Source organism: Urocitellus parryii, chromosome 6, assembly GCF_045843805.1.
Source record: "Urocitellus parryii isolate mUroPar1 chromosome 6, mUroPar1.hap1, whole genome shotgun sequence".
Taxonomy (NCBI): Eukaryota; Metazoa; Chordata; class Mammalia; order Rodentia; family Sciuridae; genus Urocitellus; species Urocitellus parryii.
This window is the reverse complement of record NC_135536.1, coordinates 147,435,633-147,456,372: the sequence shown is the minus strand read 5'-3', so window position 1 is coordinate 147,456,372 and position 20,740 is coordinate 147,435,633. Positions and strand designations below refer to the sequence as shown.

The 20,740-nt window shown below is 47.3% G+C and overlaps 1 protein-coding gene across 2 annotated transcripts in view; it reads left to right on the top strand.

The window, feature by feature from the left end:
• The window catches only part of Pcsk6 (proprotein convertase subtilisin/kexin type 6), a 194,486-nt gene extending 176,367 nt beyond the window's left edge, over positions 1-18,119 (top strand). For both annotated transcript variants that reach the window (XM_026394720.2, XM_026394719.2), the window contains 5 exons: positions 728-815; positions 4,786-4,889; positions 10,291-10,420; positions 15,124-15,236; positions 16,688-18,119. In XM_026394720.2, coding sequence (XP_026250505.2) covers positions 728-815; positions 4,786-4,889; positions 10,291-10,420; positions 15,124-15,236; positions 16,688-16,785 — 533 coding nt within the window. In that variant the 3' untranslated portion in view covers positions 16,786-18,119. The remainder of the gene's footprint in view (positions 1-727; positions 816-4,785; positions 4,890-10,290; positions 10,421-15,123; positions 15,237-16,687) is intronic.
• Positions 18,120-20,740: the final 2,621 nt, after the last annotated feature.

Sequence of the window (20,740 nt, the reverse complement as noted above, 5' to 3'; positions counted from 1 at the left end):
CTACTCCCTTCCCAGGGCCAGAATCAGCCATCCCCTCATTCACTTCAGTCCTTGCTGAGCACCTGCCATGTGCATGCCCGTGGCTCCAAGGAGGCTGCACTGAGGTGGAGCAAGCAGCCCTCTGCTTCCAGATTCATAGCACTTAATAGTGGCACAAGGCAGTGTCTATGAAATGCCAACATGAGTGACTTATGTAAGTGAAGGTGGGAGTTGAAGTGACCCAGAATTTCCCTGGGAGACATGATGGCTTGTCATAGGTTCCTGTCTCCCTGTATATAGATGCTGAGTCTTCAGAAAAGACCCCTGTGAAAGCTCTAGGGGAGAAAGGTCAGCGGCATCCAGGCTCCCCCACCCCATCAAGTTTATAAAGATTTTCACCTGGTTAAACTCAGCCAGGAATTGGCTTCCATCCCTGTTGCAATAAGCAGAACCAAACCGTGCTTCCTCTGAACAAAGAACCACCTCCAAAATATGGTAGTTATTTAAGGACTTTGACCTATCCCAGAAAAGAGTGGTAAGACACTCACCAGTGACACTCTCCACACCTGAGCACAGAGTCCCTACCTGGCCTCTGGGTGTTTCATTATTATTGGATCCTTTCTGGAGATAGACACTGGGGAAGAGCCGCCCTCCCGCACCTGCTGTGAAATGCTGGAGGCTCCTTTTCCAGATTTGATTTCCTCTAACCTGCCCCTTCTGTTTTCCTCATCTTGCTGTTTTTCTCCAGGTCAGAAAAACTGCCTTAAATGCCATCCAAGCTGTAAAAAGTGTGTGGATGAACCTGAGAAATGTACTGTCTGTAAGGAAGGATTCAGGTAACCCTCCGCGCTTTAAAAAAAACATGAAGAATGACAACCTGTTGAAGCTGCATTTAGTTTCTGTCATTGATTCACCAAGTTTTTGCATCTTTTCTTGAAAGTTAAAATGTCAGAAGCCCAAAGCCTCTCAGAGTAAATATTCCCAGTCGCTGAAAATCATGTGTCCACTTAGGAACTGGTTGTTTAAGAGGGAAATGTGAAGACAGGTCTAATCTACATTTTTTTGCAACATTTGGAGAGTTGTTCAAAGTAACAGTGGGGCTGACCATAAAGTAGGGCTGACCACTGGAAGGTGAGTCTTTGAGGGAAGCTCACATCATTGCCTTCCTTGCACCATTAATTGTTCCTACTCCAGTTCCCCTCTAGGCCCAGCCCAGGGGTGGGTTGCCATAGCTCATACATCCTTCTTCTTTTCCATCATTGTTGTTTCTCCCCCGCCCATGCACCCCATTTTCTGGCATCTTCATCCTAGTAGGAGAAATTGCTCCCTGAGGATGCTCTGTAGATTCCCAGTCTTCCCTGCTTGACCATGCTCAGCCCTGTGAAGTTCAGCACCCATTGCTTTAAAAACACAATGCAGAGGGGCTGGTATTGCAGCTCAGTGGTAGATTGCTTGCCTAACACATGTGAGGCACTGGGTGTGATCCTCACTACCACATTAAAAAAAAATGAATTAAAGGTATTATGTTCATCTACTACATATATATGAGTTTCGAGCTTCTCTGAAAGCTTAACACACACACACACACACACACACACACTCATCCTTCATTAAAGAAATGCAGAGTTTGTGATTTTTTTTTTTATGTTTGGAATTGTTCGTTAGCCCATTTAATGCAACCAAATTACATTTAGGGCCATCAAATGTACATAACTATCTAGAAAATGTCTAGAAACTCAGAAAGCATTCTGTTGAAATTATGCTGTGGACACTTCTGTACTAGAGGGAGTGTTAGCACTGTGGTCTGCATTGGAAAGAAAGAAGGGATGGGGTTGGAGAGATCAGTGCTTCTTCCCCATGAAGGGCACAAGGATCACCAAGGTTCATGTCTAAATGCGGATTTTAATACAGCTGCTCTGGGGGAAGCCTGAGACTGTTTCCAGTAGGCTTTCAAGTGAGGGAGACACTTCCAATCCAGACAAGGAGCAGCATTTGTACAGTGAGGCCCTGTGAGGTGACAGCCCACTTTCCTAGTCCAGTTTCCCTTCCTTCCAATGCTACTGGGACTTGCAATTTACCACAGAGATGAATTGGGGAAGGGGTTAAGGAATGAAGAAGGAAAACACTAAGCATCAGCTCTTATCCAGGTGTTCACCCCAATGTCACCCCATTTGATCTTTGCAGCAACCTATGATACTATGCTTCACACTTTACAGACAGGGAGGTTCCGGTTTCCCCCAGGAGGCTCTACGTTGGCGTCAGCCTATGCCATTCTTTTCGATGAGTACTGGGGAGAAGACGGTGCCAAGAACCTGGGAGCCTGGGGAGAGGAGGGAAAACAAGACCCCTCCCCCAAAGTGACACGTCACACCTACGGTTATTTAAACTCATTGGTTGGACTAGGCAGGATTAGAAGTAAAAGGGTGAACTGGTCCAGAAAGGAGACTCCCCAAAGGAAAAAAGCTAGAAGAGAAAGGAGACATTCCACTGGTGGCCATGACCAAGGGCCTAAGGGAGGCCAGCTATGATGTCCTAGGTCCCGCTGGCAGAATCCTTCTCCCCAGGCTGCCAACTGAGGGTGTCAAGGAGGAAAGGCTTCGTGGATCCAACTCCCTGGAACCCATTTCCCTGTGAAGTGCTGGGGGGTCCTAGAGAACCTATTTCTTTGTCGGGGGTCGGGGGGAAGCTAGGAAAGCAGGAGCCAGGGTTCCAGCAGTGATAAGCTTTCAGAGAAGCCCGAAAACTCTGGAAACATCATCAGCCATAATCCACAGAAAGCTTCTTTTTATTGCCCAATATCCACTTAAGCTGTGACTTCAAATCATTGCTGTCACGTTGAAGCCGTGAGAGAGCAGCCGAGCTGCTGCCTCCTGGCCATCCATCTTTTTAGGGGGATAATCTCAGGGGAACGTCAGTTATTAAAGACACGATTTAACTGCCTCACGTAGCGGCCTTGGCCCCATGATGAGCAAGAGCCCTGGGTGGGCTGCCACTGCTGTTACTGGAATGGAGAACCTACAGAACTTTCCACTAAACGTAGATGTGAAGAATCAGAACAATCAAAGTGTTTTTCCTACTCTCACGTACTCAGTTCAACACGCTTACCCTTGGTCACCAAAAAGTGTGGGTTTTTTCCCCACACACAAAAGAATTCTCCAGAGGACACCAACTGAGTGTCCTATAATCTGTCTCAATTCTGACACTAGCTATCTGCAGGTAGGTCAGATCCCACAGGTTAAGGGCTCAGTCCCCAAGACTGCCCCCACTTCAGATGACAGTCACAAGTCCCGGGTTGTAGCCATACTTCTGTCCACCTAGCTATAAATTGGAGTTCCCCTGAGCTCCTTGGGTTTGGTTAATTTGTTAAAGCAGCTCACAGGACTCTGGGAAACACTTTGTTTACATTTACCCATTTATTGTAAAGGATGTTACAAAGGAAATGTATGAACAGCCAGATGAAGAGACGCATAGGATGAGGTCTAAAAGGGGCAAGAGTGCAAGAGCTTCTATCCCGGTGGAGTTGGGGTGTGCCAGCCTCCAGCAGGTGTTCTCATTCACCAACCTAGAAGCTTCTTTTGAACTCTGTTGGAGTTTTTCTGGAGGCTTCAGTATGGGATCATGAGTTATTATCATTGACCACTGATAATTAATTCAACATTCAGCCCCTCTCCCCTCCTCTGAGGTTGTGGTGGTGGGCTAAAAATCCCAGTCCTCTAATCATGTGGTTGGTTCACCTGGCAACCAGCCCCCATCCTGAGACTACTTAGGAGCCCCCATCCACCTGTCATCTCATTATCATGCACAAAAAAAACTTATTATTTTATTGATTCCAAGGGTTTTAGGAGCTATGTAACAGGATGAAGACCAAATAAATATTTCTAATTTTAAATCACAATATCATAGCAGGAGTCTCTAGATCTGACAGCTGCAGCCCGGAGAGTTTGTTCAATAATGTTTTGTGGCAAACCCATTTAAAATGCATGTATCAGACACAGTACAATCTCAGGAACTAAAGAAATCATGGTGGGTGATATTTATGTACTTTGCTGTGTGCCAGATGCCAAACAGTTACATATATTTATATGTAACTCAGTGAGTCCTCCAAGCACATTATACTGTAGGAACCAATTAACAGGAGGAAACGGAGGTGCAGAGAGGTTAGCTGGCCTGCCTGGGGTTACAGGCCGGGAAGTGGTGGAGCCAGACCCAGTGTGGGTGGTCTAGCTCAGTTTGTGTCCCTGTGATGCCTGGCTGGGCTGCCTGGCTGGAGTGAGGGAAGGGCAGGCACTGATGGGGTGAAAGAGGAAGCAGGAGCCACATCAAGCAGACCTGCCAGGTCCCAGGAGGGGATCTTATTTCAAGTTCATGGTGAAGTCAGGAAGGTTTCAAGCCCAGAGAAGCAGGGGCAGATTCAGGGCTGAGGGTCAGCCTTGTGGCAGACACCCCCCTGATACACTGCAAATCTGACACTTCAAGGGGGACTCAGACCATGCAGCTGAGCCAGCATGCCACCAGTGGTAACCCCATACACTCCAGTTTTCCTTTGAGAATCAGCAGTGAAAGAGAAGCTGGCACAGGAAAGAGCCTGAGGCCTGGGCCTCCTGTGCCAGGACCAAGGCACAGCCTACCTCTAGCTAGCTTCAGGAGAGCTTTGCTAGCTTTCATTAGCTGGGAGCCTTCAGAGACACAAAGCCTTGTGCTTCAACCACTTTCATTTCCTCCTGTGAAAGATGTTTGAAGGCAAATTATAATTTCATTAGAATTTTGGAACAGATGTGGAAACCAGCCTCTTTTTCTTTTCAACAGCCTTGCACGGGGCAGCTGTCTTCCAGACTGTGAGCCAGGCACCTACTTTGATTCTGAGTTGATCAGATGTGGAGAATGCCACCATACCTGCCGAACCTGCGTGGGTGAGCTCAGGGCCTGCAGAGGCCTTAGTTTCCTTGGACAGTTGCAGTCAGGGTTACTGAGAGGATTAGGCTAGCTACCTTGAAACCTAGAAAGCAAACCTAGAACATCATGGGCATATGCATTTATTGGAGCATTTAAAAAACAAAGGCAAGGGACTGGGATGTAGCTCAGTGATGGAGCACTTGCCTAGCATGTGCAAAGCCCTAGAGAAAATTCCTAGTACTTCAAGAAAAAAAAAAAAAAGAATATAAAAACAGGAAGGCAAAACAAAACAAAATAAAACATAAAGGCTCCCATGGATGAGAGGAGGTAAATGAAGAGTTATTGTTTAATGAATTTAGGAAGATGGAAAAGTTCTAGAAAAGGATGGAAGTGATGGTTGCACAACAAATGTGAATGTACTTAATACCACTGAACTGAACATTTAAAATGATTAAGATGATGGTAAATTGTATGTTATGTACATAACTCCACAATTTTCAAGTTAGAAAACAAAAAGCAATAAAAAATGCAAAGGCCCACTGAGCAGCTTGGGTTTCCCAGCATTAGAAACTCAGCCAGGCCAATAATTATAGGTGCGTATGTATAATCTCAGCAACTCAGGAGGCTGAGGCAGGAGGATCACAAGTTTGAGGTGAAGCCTCAGCAACTTATCAAGACTCTGAGAAACTTAGTAAAACCCTGTCTTAAAATAAAAGGTTTTTTAAAAAAAAAAAAAAAAAAAAAAAGGACTGGGGATGGAACTCAGTAATGAAGTGTCCCTGGGTTCAATCCCAGGAAGGAGAGGAAAGGAAAGGAAAAGGAAGGGGAGCAGAAGGAAAGGGGAGGGGAGAGGAATGAAATATGAGGGGAGGGAGGGGGAAAGGAAAGGAAAAGAGAGAAAAGAAATGCAGCCAGGCAGTGAATGCTTTCAGGCAAGGGATAAAAATTACTGAACTGCTCATGAGCCATCTTGCCTTGGAGCTTGGCTTTTGCTGCATTATTGCACTAAAATTTAACACCATAAAGATTCAGAAGCCTCCTGGAGAAGCTGAAATGGATCCAGGTGGGAATAGGGATGGGGATGTTTCAAAACAAAACCTTAATTCTTTGTACCTGTGTTCACTTATTTTGAGCATTTTATTCAAAGAGGAAAAGACTACTATAAACAATTTTACATGTATTGTAATTCCCCACAAAGATTATAGCACAGATGTCTCCAGGCACAGTTTTTATGCAGAATATCGTGGAGATTGCATTCATTTTATCGAGTTTAATTTTGCCGTTATCTGCACAAGTAACTTGAAGCACACCATGAGTTTGTGGGCTCAGATATATTTCAGATGAAGTTTTCTCCTCTTTGTCTTTCCTCCTTCCCCCAGCACTTTGGTGTATTCTGAGAAACTCATATAAGTGAGTTTTCATAGCCTAAAAATTTAAGAATTAGGTGTCTGCTAAATCAGTTGCCATGACACCATTCATCAGAAATGCTACAGGATGGGGCAGACCGCCCTCCCCAGTGTGGCCAGCCTAACCCTTTGTAGCTGCACCTGGACTGTTCAGGAGTGGACATGTCAGAGTAACCAAGGATGTGGTCAGGGCCAGCATCCACAAGTGATGGTTGGGGCTGACCCTAAGCCACCTCCATACCCTCCTGGAACAACCCCAGAAGGAACCAAGCTCAGCATCTGGAAGAGTTTCACCTGTGGTCAGCCCAGCAGCTCTTCTAGCATGTTGCCCTCTCATCTTTTCATCTGTCATCTTTATCTTTTTATTATTTGTTTCTTGACTCATTGTTTAGTCCAGGTCAATTAAGAAGCATCACTCGTGATGCTTATTTAAATGCCAGAGTCCCTTGATTCGTAACATTCAGGCGTGTAGTTTACAACACTTTTGATTTAATAATTCAATTCACTTCTCTTTCTCCATGTCCCCAGACCTCTTGATGAGCTATATTGAACCACTTGTAGGTTTTCTCATCTCAATCCCTTGTCTTCTCTATCACTTCAGGCACTTAATTCAACAGTATGCAAGTCTAAAGCTCTTGGGAGCTAGGATTCTCCATACTTCCCCATTTCCTCTGCCTTGGTTCTTTCTTTCTTTTTTCTTTCTTTTTTCTTTCTTTTTTCTTTCTTTTTTTTTTTTTTTTTTTTTTTTTTTTTGCCTTGGTTCTTTCTAACCTCCTAGGAACAGGTGCAACCCCAGGCAGCTGCAGAAGTCTCCCTCCCCCCCCCACTTATGATCACCTGGAAGCTTCTTGCTCCCCATCAGGTGTGGGTGTCATTAGAAGCATCTGTTCTCAGATGCCCACTCCCTGCCCCCTAGAGCCATGGGCCTGCCTGGCCTTCCTCTCCCAACTCTTGCACAGTGACTGCTGTTGTCTACCACCGACACAATGTGCTGGACACAGTCATGGGAAAGGTCAGGGTCAGTTTTGAGTACCTGGTGGCATCCAAGTAGAGCATAATATCACCTGTCTTCACCCTGTACCCCCAGCACACTCAACAGGTGACTTCACGGGAATGAGCTTCTTTTCCATCTTCAGTGCAGGTGCCCAGTGCATCCTGGCGTAGAGCTTGGATTCCCTTGGGGATCAGTGTGTCCACCATGGGTTGATGTAGTGGACCTGTGGCACCAACCTGGCTCCACTTACCTAACTGGGACATTGGTCAGCAACTGGCAGCCAGTGGACACACACACATCTAGGCACCTACAGGTCTGGATGAGGAACAGTGCCCCAGGGACCTGTGAGGGTCAGTCGTCACCATGGGCATCCTTGGCCTAGCAAATGAAATAGCAAATAAAAACACCATGACAGCTCAGTAGAGAGATTTCAGAGAAAAAGAGATTGTTTCCTGTCTTAGTTCCTGTAATGGCACGCTGCTCTTGCTTTCTGAACAAGGGCTCTGCATTCATTTTGCGCTGGGGTCCATGAATGAGGCAGCCACCCATCTTGACCAATTTTTGATGTATAGTTCAGTAGCATTAAGTATGTTCACTGTTTTACAACCAATACCACCATCCACCTCCAGAGTTTTTCATATTCCCCAACTGAATGTGTATCAACTCTTTTTTTTTTTTTTTTTTTTTTTTTTAATGGTGCAAGGAACAGAACCCAGGGCCTCAAACATGCTGGGAAATTGCTGTGCCACTTGGCTACACCCCAGCCCATAATCAAATTTTACATTTAAAAATTTGAACATTAGACTTGAGGTATAGCTCAGTGGTAGAGTGCATGCTTAACATGCACAAACCCCTGGGTTTGATCCACAGCACCACCAAAAAGTAAATAAATTGAGCATCAAAGGGACTACGAATAAGAACAAGCTTCCTTTGCCAACACAGAGGCTCCTCAGGCATTAAGTAAAGATTGTAGTATTGGAGGAAGAACAGTGGGGGTGACAGAGTTAAGCCAGTAAGGCAGGAGGGGAGAGGCAGTGGTGGGCACTGAACATCCTCTGAGTCCCAACACAGAACGAAGGCCCTTCCAAGTACACAGAGCCCGCCACCTTGACCTGCAGATGCTCCCTGGGGATAAAGTATAGGAAGGTTGGTTGGTCAAAGCTAGAGACCAGCTTCCCATTGAGAACAACATAAACCTGACTGAATCCCTACTGTACCTTGGGCAGTCTTCAATCACAATCACAGGGGGGAAAGGACCCCATGTGGAGACTCTGGACCATTATAGAGTCCCCATTACCCCCAGAGGATCCTGCTTCTAGTTCCCACTCAAAATCCTGTGCCCTCTGGGTTTTATTCTTCCTGATTATCTAAGGATGAGCTTAGCCTGGAAGAGCTCATAATTTCTTCCTAGGGGGTTCTAAGATATAGAGTAGGCCCAGATCCTTGAGCCCCCAGGGCTCTGGAACTTCTGCAAAGAATTTTCCTTTGATGCAGCAGAGGAGCCTCAGCTTAGTCCGGTTATTCCAAGAAGAGTTACTATCACTGTGTTAGCTTTCAATCCACAGTCTAAGACCAAAATCATATTAAATTGGGATAAAAAAGTTTACCATAATAAGTGGATTAGCCTGTTTTCTGTTACTAGAACAAAATAACTGATGTGGCATGCTTATAAAGAAAACAGATTAATTTAACTTACCGTTCTAGAGTCTAAAAGCATGGTGCCAGCATCAGCTCAGCTCTGGTGAGGATCTCATGGAAGATGGCATCATGATGGCAGGAGCCCTTGAGAGGAAGGGATTGCATGGCAAGACAGAAAGCGAGAGAGAGGAGGGACCAGAAATAATTACTAGGCCCCACCTCTTAAAGGTCCCACCACTTCCCAACACTGCCATACTGAAGACCAAGATCCCAACACATGACATTTGGGGACACTCTCAAACCATATCCAAAACATAGCAACATCTGAGATGATTTCCTTCCCATTCTCAGCCTTCTAAACTGCCAGCCAGTGGCCACCTCCTTACCTCTGTCTAAGGTCCCTTGTCAAGTAGTCCTTGGGGATATTTGTCTAGTCCCTATAATACAGCATCTGACCAAGGGCAACAATTCCACTGACTCTGGGCCAAGCTGCAGGATTTCCTCCATAATTTTTGATCCTTAGCTCAGAAGTTGTGTCTCTTCAGACCACGCCTCCCCACCCTATAAGCCCCTACTCATTTTTTTTTTCTTACTGAAAATGCCCTGATAATCCAGTGAGACTATGATATAGGCTACAAATACCAGCCACAGCTCTTTTCTCTCTCTCTCTCTCTCTCTCTCTCTCTCTCTCTCTCTCTCTCTCTCATAGATTGACACAATACCTGTTTTTTATTTATTCATTTTTATGTGGTGCTGAGGATCGAACCCAGCACCTCACAGGTGCAAGGCAGGCTGTGTCACTGAGCTACAGTATCCATATCTTAAAACAGTGAAAAGAAACAAATGAAAATAATTTTAGCAATGTATCTTCTTTAACCTAATGTATCTAAAACTATCATTTCAACATGTATCAATATTTTTAAAAATGAACTATGTTGCATTCTTTTTTAACAGTAGGACTTTGAAATCCAGTGGGTACTATTTTAGTTGCAGCACATCTTGGTTTGGCCACAGTGGCTGATGGGTGACTACGGCACTGGCTCTAGCAGAAGTGAGGCCTAACTAAGCCTGGCAGGGAAAGAAGTGTTTGGAATCAGGGCCAGTCATCATAGTATGGGCCATGGGAAGGCATGTTCCCTACTGAGGTCAGATCATGTGTCCAGTGACCCCATCCGTGAAAGGGGAATGGCAATGCCCACCTAAAAGTTAGTGAGCACAGCACAGTCCTCAGCAAGCAACAGGTAAATGCCAACTGTGTGGCTGGCCTGGGACATCTAAAACATTACCATAAACCTCATAGGGCAGGGCACTGGAACAAGCCTAGGATGGGACCTTCAGCAAATAGTCCCTGACATCTGCTTCCTTTCCTGTACCTCTCAGGGCCCAGCAGAGAAGAATGTATTCACTGTGCAAAAAACTTCCACTTCCAAGACTGGAAATGTGTGCCAGCTTGTGGTGAGGGCTTCTACCCAGAGGAGATGCCTGGCTTGCCCCACAAAGTGTGTCGAAGGTACAGTCTTCCAAGCTCACACCACTGGGGAATGGTAGCGTGCTGTGTCCAACAGAGGAGTGGCCAGAGGGCCCGGTGTTATGGCGCCTTTTCTGGGGCCTAGAGAAAGCCCATCACCTGCTACTATAGGTGCAGTGGGCAGATAGGAACCCATTTACCGAGGAAGGAATGACCACAGTTAGTGATTGCCAAGATCACAAGCTAGTCGGTAACCTTTGTGCCTTTGTTTATTTAATGCATACTTATTCGATGAATACCTGCTATGCTCCAGGCCCTGGGTAGCAGCTGGGATGGGGCAAGAAACAGAAGAACAAGGTGCCTGTCTCATGGTACTCACATCCAAGTAGCAGACTACACTGGATGGCTTCACACTGGAAACCACTTTTGGAGCTTTTAAAAACATTCTAAGGACCTTGACCATCTCGTCATTCTAACTCCATTTCTTCTGTAGTGAATGCACATATATTTAACCCCCTCATTCTCCATTTACTCCTGTGTATACACACACACACACACACACACACACACAGTCCACCTTCCTTGTGTGGTAATGGAAATTTGGCAGTGTTACTGGTCCTTAAGGGAGAAGCCATGTGCTTTGGTCTCCTCTTGCTGAAGATTGCCTCATATCGGAACATCATAAACCCAGACCCAGCAGCAAGGCAGGGCAGCCTGTTATATTTGGGGAGAGAACAGCAGGCAGGAGCTGAAGGTGATAATAGTGATGTGACAGTGGGGTGGGCTATGAGGGAAGGGGTGGTACCCTCTGTCTGAAATAGACTCATAGAAAGAGAGGCCTGGGACAATCATGATCAGTGGGCAACACATAGGCTTTGGTAGGTGCCCCCCATAATGAGGCCTGTCTCCCAGGCAATTCTGAGAACTGCTGTGGGTTGTCACCTAATCCCTTAAAAACACACAACTGTACAGTAAGCCAATGAGATCACCAAGTCCTTACACTTATGTAACCCTCAAGAGGCTCTGGTAGGGGTCCCATGTCTGTGCACAGTCCAGCCCCTCTACTGAGTTGGTTTGAAATGGGAAAGTCGCCACATTTCTTCCAGCCTTGCTGAGTCCTATTCAGGGCCCTGAGCACAGTTGTCTGAAGTAAACCTTTCAATTTCCCCACACAGCTGGTTTGCAGATAATTAAAGTAAGAACGGCATCTGGGGAGAACTTGGAACTAAAAAGTGATAATCACTTTAATTTGTCAAATATCTTGGATTCCAGGGAATGCTATGCCCACACCTGTGGCAGGCAGACCCATTGTGTGGTGCCCAGAGGCCATCGAGGAGGCAGGAGGCAGGCAGCCCCTGTACGCCCCTCCTTAGACATGAAGGATCAGGAGTTTCTTATTTGAGGAGAAGCTATTTACCCCAAGGGGAGTCCAGTGCTGGGACTGACACACCAGGTGTCTAGGACAGACACCCCAGGAAGAGCCCTGCAGAGCCACCAAGTGATAAAGTTCTGGCTCTTCACAGAATTTCCATGTTTCAAGCCAGGGCAATACTGAACACCTGTAATCCATCAACTCAGGAGGTTGAGGCAGGAGGATTGCAAGTTCAAGGCCAACCTGGGCAATTTAATGGGACCCTCAGCAAGTCAGTAAGACTGTCTCAAAATAAAAAATGAAAAAGGACTGGTGATGATAGCTCAGTGGTAGAGTGCCCCTGGGTTCAATCCCCAGTACCTGGAGGTGGGGTGGGGGAACTTTCATCTTTCAGAGTCCTCTGGCCCTGAAGAACCCATCAGGGTGGACTCCTCCCCAGGAAGAAGGGTCTTGGTCCACTTAGTTCTGTAGGTCTCTCCCAATGTGGACAGCATCAACTTCTAGAGAGCCACAGTCTTCCTCCAGGTCCCAGAATGTTTCTCTGGCCATCTCTGTGGGTAGGACAAGGCAGCTAGGACAGAACACTGGCCTATCCAGGGGGCTGTATATGGAAGTCAGCCCACAGGCCTGCTGGGTTAGCAACCGAAATGCAAAGACGGGGGGAACTGCAGCCTGAAGCTCAGAATAGTCAATGAAAAGTATCTCTAAAGAGGTTCTAATCACCCCCATGCCTTAGTAAGAGGACCTTCAGGAACAAGCAAAGATATCTTGGAAGAAAAAGAGAGCAACTTGGTAGGATACTTGCCCAAGGGGTAGACTCATTTCTCATCCCCCCACCACCTCTTCCCATTGGATGCCCAGTAAGATAGAGACCCTTGGGGACATGCATTCTGCTTTAGTCTGTACTTAAACTGAAGCTTGGCAAAGGTTCCTGGAGCAGGTGGCCTGTGTCCAGCTCTCACATGGAAGGTGGGAGGCTGATGGGAGTGGCCCCAGAATGGTGCAGGGAAAAGGAGCTGCAGGGCACATGCCTTCCCTTCTAGAATGTGGCAGGGGAAAGTTGCCATGGGTTTTGGGGTGAAATAGGGATTAGAGAAGAACCAGGGGCATCTGAAACACCCTCTGCCCAAGAAACCACCTGCCAGCACAGTCACCTGACAGGAGGAAACAGGAACCACAAGGGAGCTGAGGCGGGAGGACACAGGGGCAGCATCACCCCTGTCTCAGGGCAGGATGATGCTGGATTCTTCTCCCACACCTCCAGATGAGAGCCCAGGCCAGCTTGCCACCATGCCCTGGGCCTTGTGAGACCCTAAGCAGGGAACCCAGCTGAGCCTGCCTGGGCTTCTGCCTGCAGAACTGGGAGCCACTGAGAATGAATTATTTTGTTGGCAATTTGTGACACAGCAACAGAAAACCAAGGAAGTTTCCATCCTACCACATTCAAATAAGGTCATATTTGAAGAAGAGATACTGTGTCCTACCAGTTCTCTACCATAGCCCACTCCACACCCATCAGTCATGACCCGAGATGCCCAGGTCTACCAGCTAACTGACATTCATTTAAGTGACTAGATTAGGCCTAGCTCCCATCTCACTGGTGTGCATGTTGGTAAGAGATGCCAGGAGGGTCCCCCAGGAAAGATCATCCCTTGTGTACTAGGGACCTGTGGCTGGACCATCAGAAGATGCAGAGGTGTGTTTAGGGAGGTAGTGTGACAGGGACCAGACTGTAGGAGCTTCCTAAAAGGGAGTTAGGAATAGATTGAATCCTATATGGTTGACTCTGATGAGTCCTCTGACCACCGCCCCCACCTTCTCCTCCCCTCCTCCTGCAACCCAGGGGCCCTGGTGAGAGTGTGAGGCATGGGTAGGCTGTTATTATTGGAGAAAGAAGTTGGAAAGGCTCCTGCATGCGGGTTTGCCCATGGGGTTAACACAATGACATGCAGAAACTAAAGGTCTGAACTCTAATTTTGGCTTCCTCAGGCAAACTGGAAATAAAAAACTCACCTCTTATCTAGCTGGAGGGATGCCACAACTGGGCCCCATGGTGGCCATTTTAAACCCTGTCAAAGGATTACTTTGGAAAGAGGCCTTCATGGGACCTGTTGGCATCTGGTTATTGAAGGTCTCACATATGGGGCAGCAGGCAGCAGTCCTAAGCAGGCCCATACATTGGCAGAGCCAGGCTCTTGCCCCGCATGCCTTTCCCATTTGCTCTGAGATCCGCTCATTGGGTCTGTTCCCTGCTTCTCTGGAAGTGATAGGGAGGTGGGCATCAGCCAGGAGCATTATGGACCTAGTCACCAGGAGCTAAAAAAAGCAACCGGTATGGTGTGAGTGTATACATGGCCCTGGAGAGAGAACATGCAGACTCAAGCTCTTGTTTCTTTGAAGGTTTGGATAGAATCTCAGTTATGGAGAGACAGAGGCAGGATTGCAGGCTTGAGGCCAGCCTTGGCAACTTAGTGAGACCCTGTTTCAAGATTAAAACTTTTAAAATAAAAAGGCTGGGGATGTAGCTCAGTGGTAAAGCAGCCCTGGCTTCAATCCCAGCACTGAAAAAAGAAAGTATCAGGTGGTAGGTACCTTAGACTTTGGGGGCCATACCACCTCTGTCACAGCTACTCAGCTCTGCCACCAGAGCACAAAAGCAACCACAGACCATATGTAAGTGAAAACATGTGTTCCTGTAAAACTGGTAAATGTGACTTCAACTATAGTGTACAGACTGTCCCTGAGATCATAGGACTCTGCATTAATAATATCTCTGGGTCCAGCTCTGGGCCACACTGAGCTAGGACTATCCTAGGAGGGGAAGGAATTGGAAGGGCACTCCCACCTCTTTGAGGTACGTAGGCATGGCAGCCAAGGACAGTCAGCCTGTGGGCAGCAGCAGCCCTCCTGTGAGCTCTGGAATCAGGTTTGTCACCTCCCTGGGAGAAATCTGGCCCCAACCCCAAGCCTATAGCCACTGCAGCTGGCAGCCTGTAGAGGAAGCACATGCCCATCCAGCTCTGGGAGCCACACTTTGGGTGAGCACCAGAGCCCAGGAGGGTGTCCAGATATGCCACAGGGAGTCTCGGAGATGCAGGCCAGGCCTTCACTTGTGGGCATGCTCCAGCTAACCGGCCATGGCTGTCTTCACCCTCCTGGGAAAAAGTCAAGTCAGACAGAAAGGAAGTCTCATCAACGCTTGACCTGTGTCTCAGAGCATCCTGGGGGACACAGTCGCAGCCTCTCCAGAGAGGACCAAAGCTGAGGGGGCTGCAGGTGTGTGCAGGGAAGGTGGGAGGGTAGGAGAGCCCCAGGAAGGGAGCCTGGAGTGGCTGGGCCTCTTCCCCAGGCCTCAGCTGGTATCTTCCCACAGGTGTGAAGAGAACTGCCTGAGCTGCGAGGGCTCCAGCAGGAATTGCAGCAAATGTAAGACAGGCTTCACACAGCTGGGGACCTCCTGCATCACCAACCACACGTGCAGCAACGGTGAGCCCCGCCCACCAGCCTCTGGTCAAAAGGGAAAGCAGGCATGGCCCACCCTGAACAGGCACACTTGTCCCTGATTCAGTGGGCTCTCTGGGGCTTCTCAAAGCCCTGTAGGGTCTCTCACATGCTGACCAGCCCAGCCACTGCTAATCTATTTGCTGAGTGACTCTTAAAAGTGATTTTGTTCTTGTACTGTTCCAATTCTCATGCCATAGGGCTCCCAGAAAGCCTGAGTGTGGCAGCTTCCTTGAGGGGAGAGGTCCCAACTCAGTCTTAGGACTAAGAGGACAGAACCAGAAGTCAGCCCCACACTAGGAAGCAGGAATGCCACCTGTGCACAGAGAGGCCTCACATTTGTGTTGTGGGAGAACTCTTACTCTCCAGGTAGATAAAGAGACAAGGATAAGTTGTGAAAACAGAAACTCACAAGGGAACCAAAGGTGGTGCCCAATTTGGGCATTATAGGCAAGCAAGGTTGGCCAAGGACTGCGTCCTGGAAGTCTGGTGTAGGAGCCATTCCCAGATGCACTATGATAGAGAGGATACTGTGGCTCAGCAAGCAGCAGGGAGGAGCTACAGGTGTAGCTCTGGGCACCACGTCCTGGCACACAAGGGAAGGAAACAGTTCCAGAGTGTCCAAAGGGCATGGCAAATATGTGGTGCTGTCCCACCCACCAGAGCGTGAAGCCCACAGAGAGAGGCCTCGTGGTGCTCTGCAGAACACACAGTGACCTCCCTGCCTCGTGGATTACTTTTTTGGTTTGCAGAATTGTGGCCCTTCAAAGGCCAGGAAGCTTCCTGTTTGGAAGTCACCTGCCCAGGTTATATATCCAGCCCAAGAAAGTGAGGATGCCACACTAGAGATTCCCAGATCTACTAATAACAATGCATCACAATGATAATGCGGCTGCCCAAGGATTAGCCTTCATTTCTCCTGTCCCCAGCCTCAGCTTTCCCATCACTGAGTTCTGTCCTTCTACCTTGATGTCTCTCTTCTTCCCATCCCCACACCTCCCCATTTGAAGTGTCCCCTGGACCTGGCAGCAGTCTGCATTCTTGCCTCCCTTCAGCCCCACCCTCCTGCTTGCCACAGATGCTTCTTCTTAAACCCTCCCACCAACACAGCACAGACCAGAAAGACAGGTCCACTTGTGCACCAAAGGCCATACTGGCCCAACCCAGCTGGAATTCCAGGGCCCCCACCCTATCCTACTTGTTCCCATCATGAACCTTCCTCTTGTCACTTAGACTCAGCAACAGCCTCTGCACACCAGGTGCTACCTCTGCCACACTAGACTTGCACAGTGAAACACATGGCAGGAGCAGGACTTTGTGTGCCCCCCACCTGATGCACCATCAGTGCACAGTAAACACAGAACTGTTGAAATAATCCTAACAGACCCCAGAGTCTGATCTTTCCCTTCTTTTTCTTCCCTGATGCGGGACCCCAGCTGATGAAACCTTCTGCGAGATGGTGAAATCCAACCGGCTCTGCGAACGGAAGCTCTTCATACAGTTCTGCTGCCGCACGTGCCTCCTGGCTGGGTAGGGGTACCAGCCGCCCTCAGAGTGCAGGGCCTCTCCTGTCCATCCATCTACCCATCCACCTTCCTCTACACTGTTGGCCAGAACCTGTTGCAGGGGCAGTGCTCAGCGTCTGACAGTTTTATCTCCCCAGAAGCCAGATCCTCCTGCAGCATCTGTAGGTACCTGAACCAGGTGGGTGGTGGCCCTTAAGGACATGCTCCTGAAACAAGGATACCCTCTGAAACTCTGCTTGCTGGCTACAGTCTTCTGGCAAACTCAAAATGGGAACAAAATGAATTACAAGAATCCACAGCTCCAGCTTCAGAGCAGCTTCTAAGACCCTAAGTTTACTGAATCTTTAAGACCAAAGCAGAAAGGAAATTCGCTTGGTATCACACATTGCTCTCCCTCCCATGCTTTTGCGCGGCTCTGTAGTAAATCTCACCAGCCTGCTGGCAGGACCCTTGGCTGTCCTCACACGTGATGAAGAGCCCAGCCACCTACCTGTGCATCACCTGCCACAGTGCAGCCTGGGGGACAGTTTGGTCAGACTGTAAATAAAATAGTCATAAAATGTATGACTGCTGGGGATGGAATCTACATAGTCAGCTCCTTTTGAAACTGCAGCAGCAGCTTAGAAAGTCCTATACCAAACCCAGATCAGAAAACTCTTCCTCTCTCTGCAGCATTCTCTGAGTGAGCCCAGCTGTCCTGTGACTGTGTTCTGCCTGTGTCTCTAGGAGTCCCCTGGGCCCAAATGATCACTCTACCTGATGCAGAGCCTTTGGAGGAAGGTCCCAAGAAGGCATTCCAGGGCCAGCCAAAAGATACCCCAATGACCAAGCAATTCCACTTAACAAAATGTAAACCGAGCCCACGAATCTAATCATCCATTCCTTTCCATTTTATGGAAATGCTTTTAAAATATGTCTGGCACGGCCTCAGTGCTTCAGGAGACTTGCTCTCAAGGTGGATGCTCCTGTGTCTGTATAGTATGAGCCTACGTGACATGGCTGGATTTATTTCTGCCAAACCTGTGTAGGCATTTTATAAGCTACGTGTTCTAATTTTTACCAATGTTAATTATTTTGACAAATATTTCATATATTTTCATTGAAATACACAGATCTGCTTGATCAATTCCCTTTAATATGGGAATAACATTTGCCTTAAATTTTTTCAACCTTGTCTCTCCATAGTGTCCTGCTCCCCTCTTTGACAATAATGTGTTTGCCTTCTCACCTGTGAGCTGGCAAGAACCCAGCTGTTGTCTATTGAATCCATGACTCTGAAAAATAAATCAGTGAAGCAAATACAATGTTAACCCTAAATTAATAAAAGAGTTAACATCTCCTGGAAGAAGAGCTTGTATTTCTTTTTTTAAGACCTAAAACATTAAACTTGAGGGTGACCTGTCTGTGAAATGGAGATTGCTTTGTGGTTTCTGGATCTATTTGATGTCATCACATGGAAATCTTTACATAAGGAAGTAATGGAGGGTCTCTTTGCCAGGTGTCCCTTTGGCAAAGAGACCCTCTCTATGCAACCAAAGCCTGGTTGAGTGGAACAACTAGAGCCTCTCCAGATAGAAGATCACCTTCCATTTGTCAAAGGGAGCTCTTTACATCTCAGACTGACCTTGTCACCTGTAGTTGGCAAACATGATTTATTGAAGTTACAGCTTGTCTTTTGCTCAATGACTGAAACCCCTGCACCCATTGGTTACGTGCCACTTGGGATTTCTACCAAGGCCTCTCCGTAAGGTCAGATGCTTGTACTTGTTAGAATTCTTTAACTGCAGATAAAGAAAAAGCACCAGTTAGAACTCAGGTAAAAGCAAAAGCAGGTGAGAGGCGTTATTTCAGAAATACGGGATTCATTCCGAATTTCAGGGAGTGATGTGGCCAGACACTGGAAACTCTGAACCAGCACTGAATGTCACCTGGACCCTGTTGGTACTGCAGCAGTGCCCTTCCCTCTCTCTCCATAACCTGCTTCTCCAGTTGATGGGACAATTTGACAAGATCATTATCCAGCTTCCAAGTAAAACTGGCACAGTCCAGTTCCTTGAACAAACTCTGGGTCTGCTTCTTGGCTGTTTTCCCCCAGGACAAGACTCCAGTTAGCCTGTTTTATATTGGTCTTCACCAGTACATCAGTGGTGGCCACAAGGATAGCCTTATGCAGTAGAATGTGGCTGCAGAGAGCACTGTGCCAGAGCAAGGAGCATTGTTCCCCTCTCAGAAAGGCCACACAATCTGAGAGATGTCCACCAGAATCACAAATTGACCAAAGTTGACACCATGAAACAATAGAGTGAATGAGTGCATTTGGGATACCATAGCCAGTACTGGGAAAATGTCCATAGGATTCCATTCTCTCCCATGAGACTGATACTGAATTAAAACTAGCAACTTGCTAAATATCCCTGATGCAGGGCACCATTTGAGCCACTAAGGCCTGGAATTGAAATCTGGATCCACTGAGAACTTATACTCTTATGATTTGATGAATCATAAAAAAACATATTCCCAGGCTGGGGATATAGCTCAGTTGGTAGAGTGCTTGCCTCACATGCACAAGGCCCTGGCTTTAATCCCCAGCACCACAAAAAAAAAAAAAAAAAAAAATACTCCCTTTCTATCTCCCAAAGGATACCAACTACAAGATACCAACCAGGCAGGCTCAGTAGCTCCCGCCCTCATTGCAGTGGCCAGGCCTGATTTCCTGAGGGGAGAGTTGAGAAGCTAGGGACAGAGTCCTAATGACTAAATGCCACCTCATTAAAATAGCCTAACTTGATGCCTGTTCACAAATGGTCCAACTTCAAGGTGAGGATTATCAAAATTTAGCTGGAGCAGGATCTTGAGTCATCTACTCAATTTGTCATTTCACAGACAAGGACACTGGCTCACAGAGGTGAAGTGACTTGCCTTGGGCCACCCACTGGCAAAGTTGCTGCCATCCCTGTACCCAGGAAGAAGGTTCGCTGTCTCCAGGAGAGGTATCACTCTACAACTGACCAAACACAGCCACAATGCTTTTTTTTTCTTTTGTACCAGGGATTGAACTCAGGAGAACTCGACCAATGGCAACATCCCCAGCCTTTTTTTATATTTTATTTAGAGACAGGGTGTCACTGAGTTGCTTAGCACCTCACTGTTACTGAGGCTGGCTTTGAACTCACAATCCTCCTGCCTCAGCCTCCCGAGCCACTGGGATTACAGGCATACACCACCATGCCCAGCCACAATGAACTTTTTAAACTAGCATTATCTCCAGGAAGTGACATTTTTCAGAATTTATCCCAATTTTCTAGCAACGCACTTCCCATCCCTCCCAGGCTGCTGCTGACGTCATATCCTATCTTTAAAGGACTGGAGATAACTGCACTTTTTACAGAATATGCACCTATAATGGGAAAGTGAGTGAACAGAATTTTTTAAAAATTAAAGAGAAACAAGGTCTAAATGTATCCAGGATTGGAGTGTCCTTGAACTTTGGGGACCACCATCCACTGCATTTACATCATTGGTAACGGGGTTGGAAGGCATCTTGCCTGGAACCTAGGGTATGCTATCAAGTGCCTAAGTACAGCAGACAGGTGGAGGTTTAGCAAAGAAGATGGAAAGGAAATGAGGTGGGGAAGTACAAAGGGACATTTTAATGTCTTCCATCATATAGTGGTGATGGAAAGTAACATATGATGGCTGATCTCCAGCTTTTTAAAGTTCTGCCCAGCCAGGTAAAAGGAACTGGACACTAGCTTCTGAGGGAAAGCAGGAGTTTCTATGCTGGTGTTGGCCTTGAACAGTGCTTTTTCTTCCATTAGCTCAAGGCTTTATTCATCTTGGTTGGTTGTCTAAGGCCTTTCCTATTACCCTAAGCTCTGTTGCTTCTCTGTGCATAGAAAAGCACCTTTGAGTAGCCCAGCACTGAGCACCCGTCTCAGGTTCTGGGGTTCAGTCCCACCATGC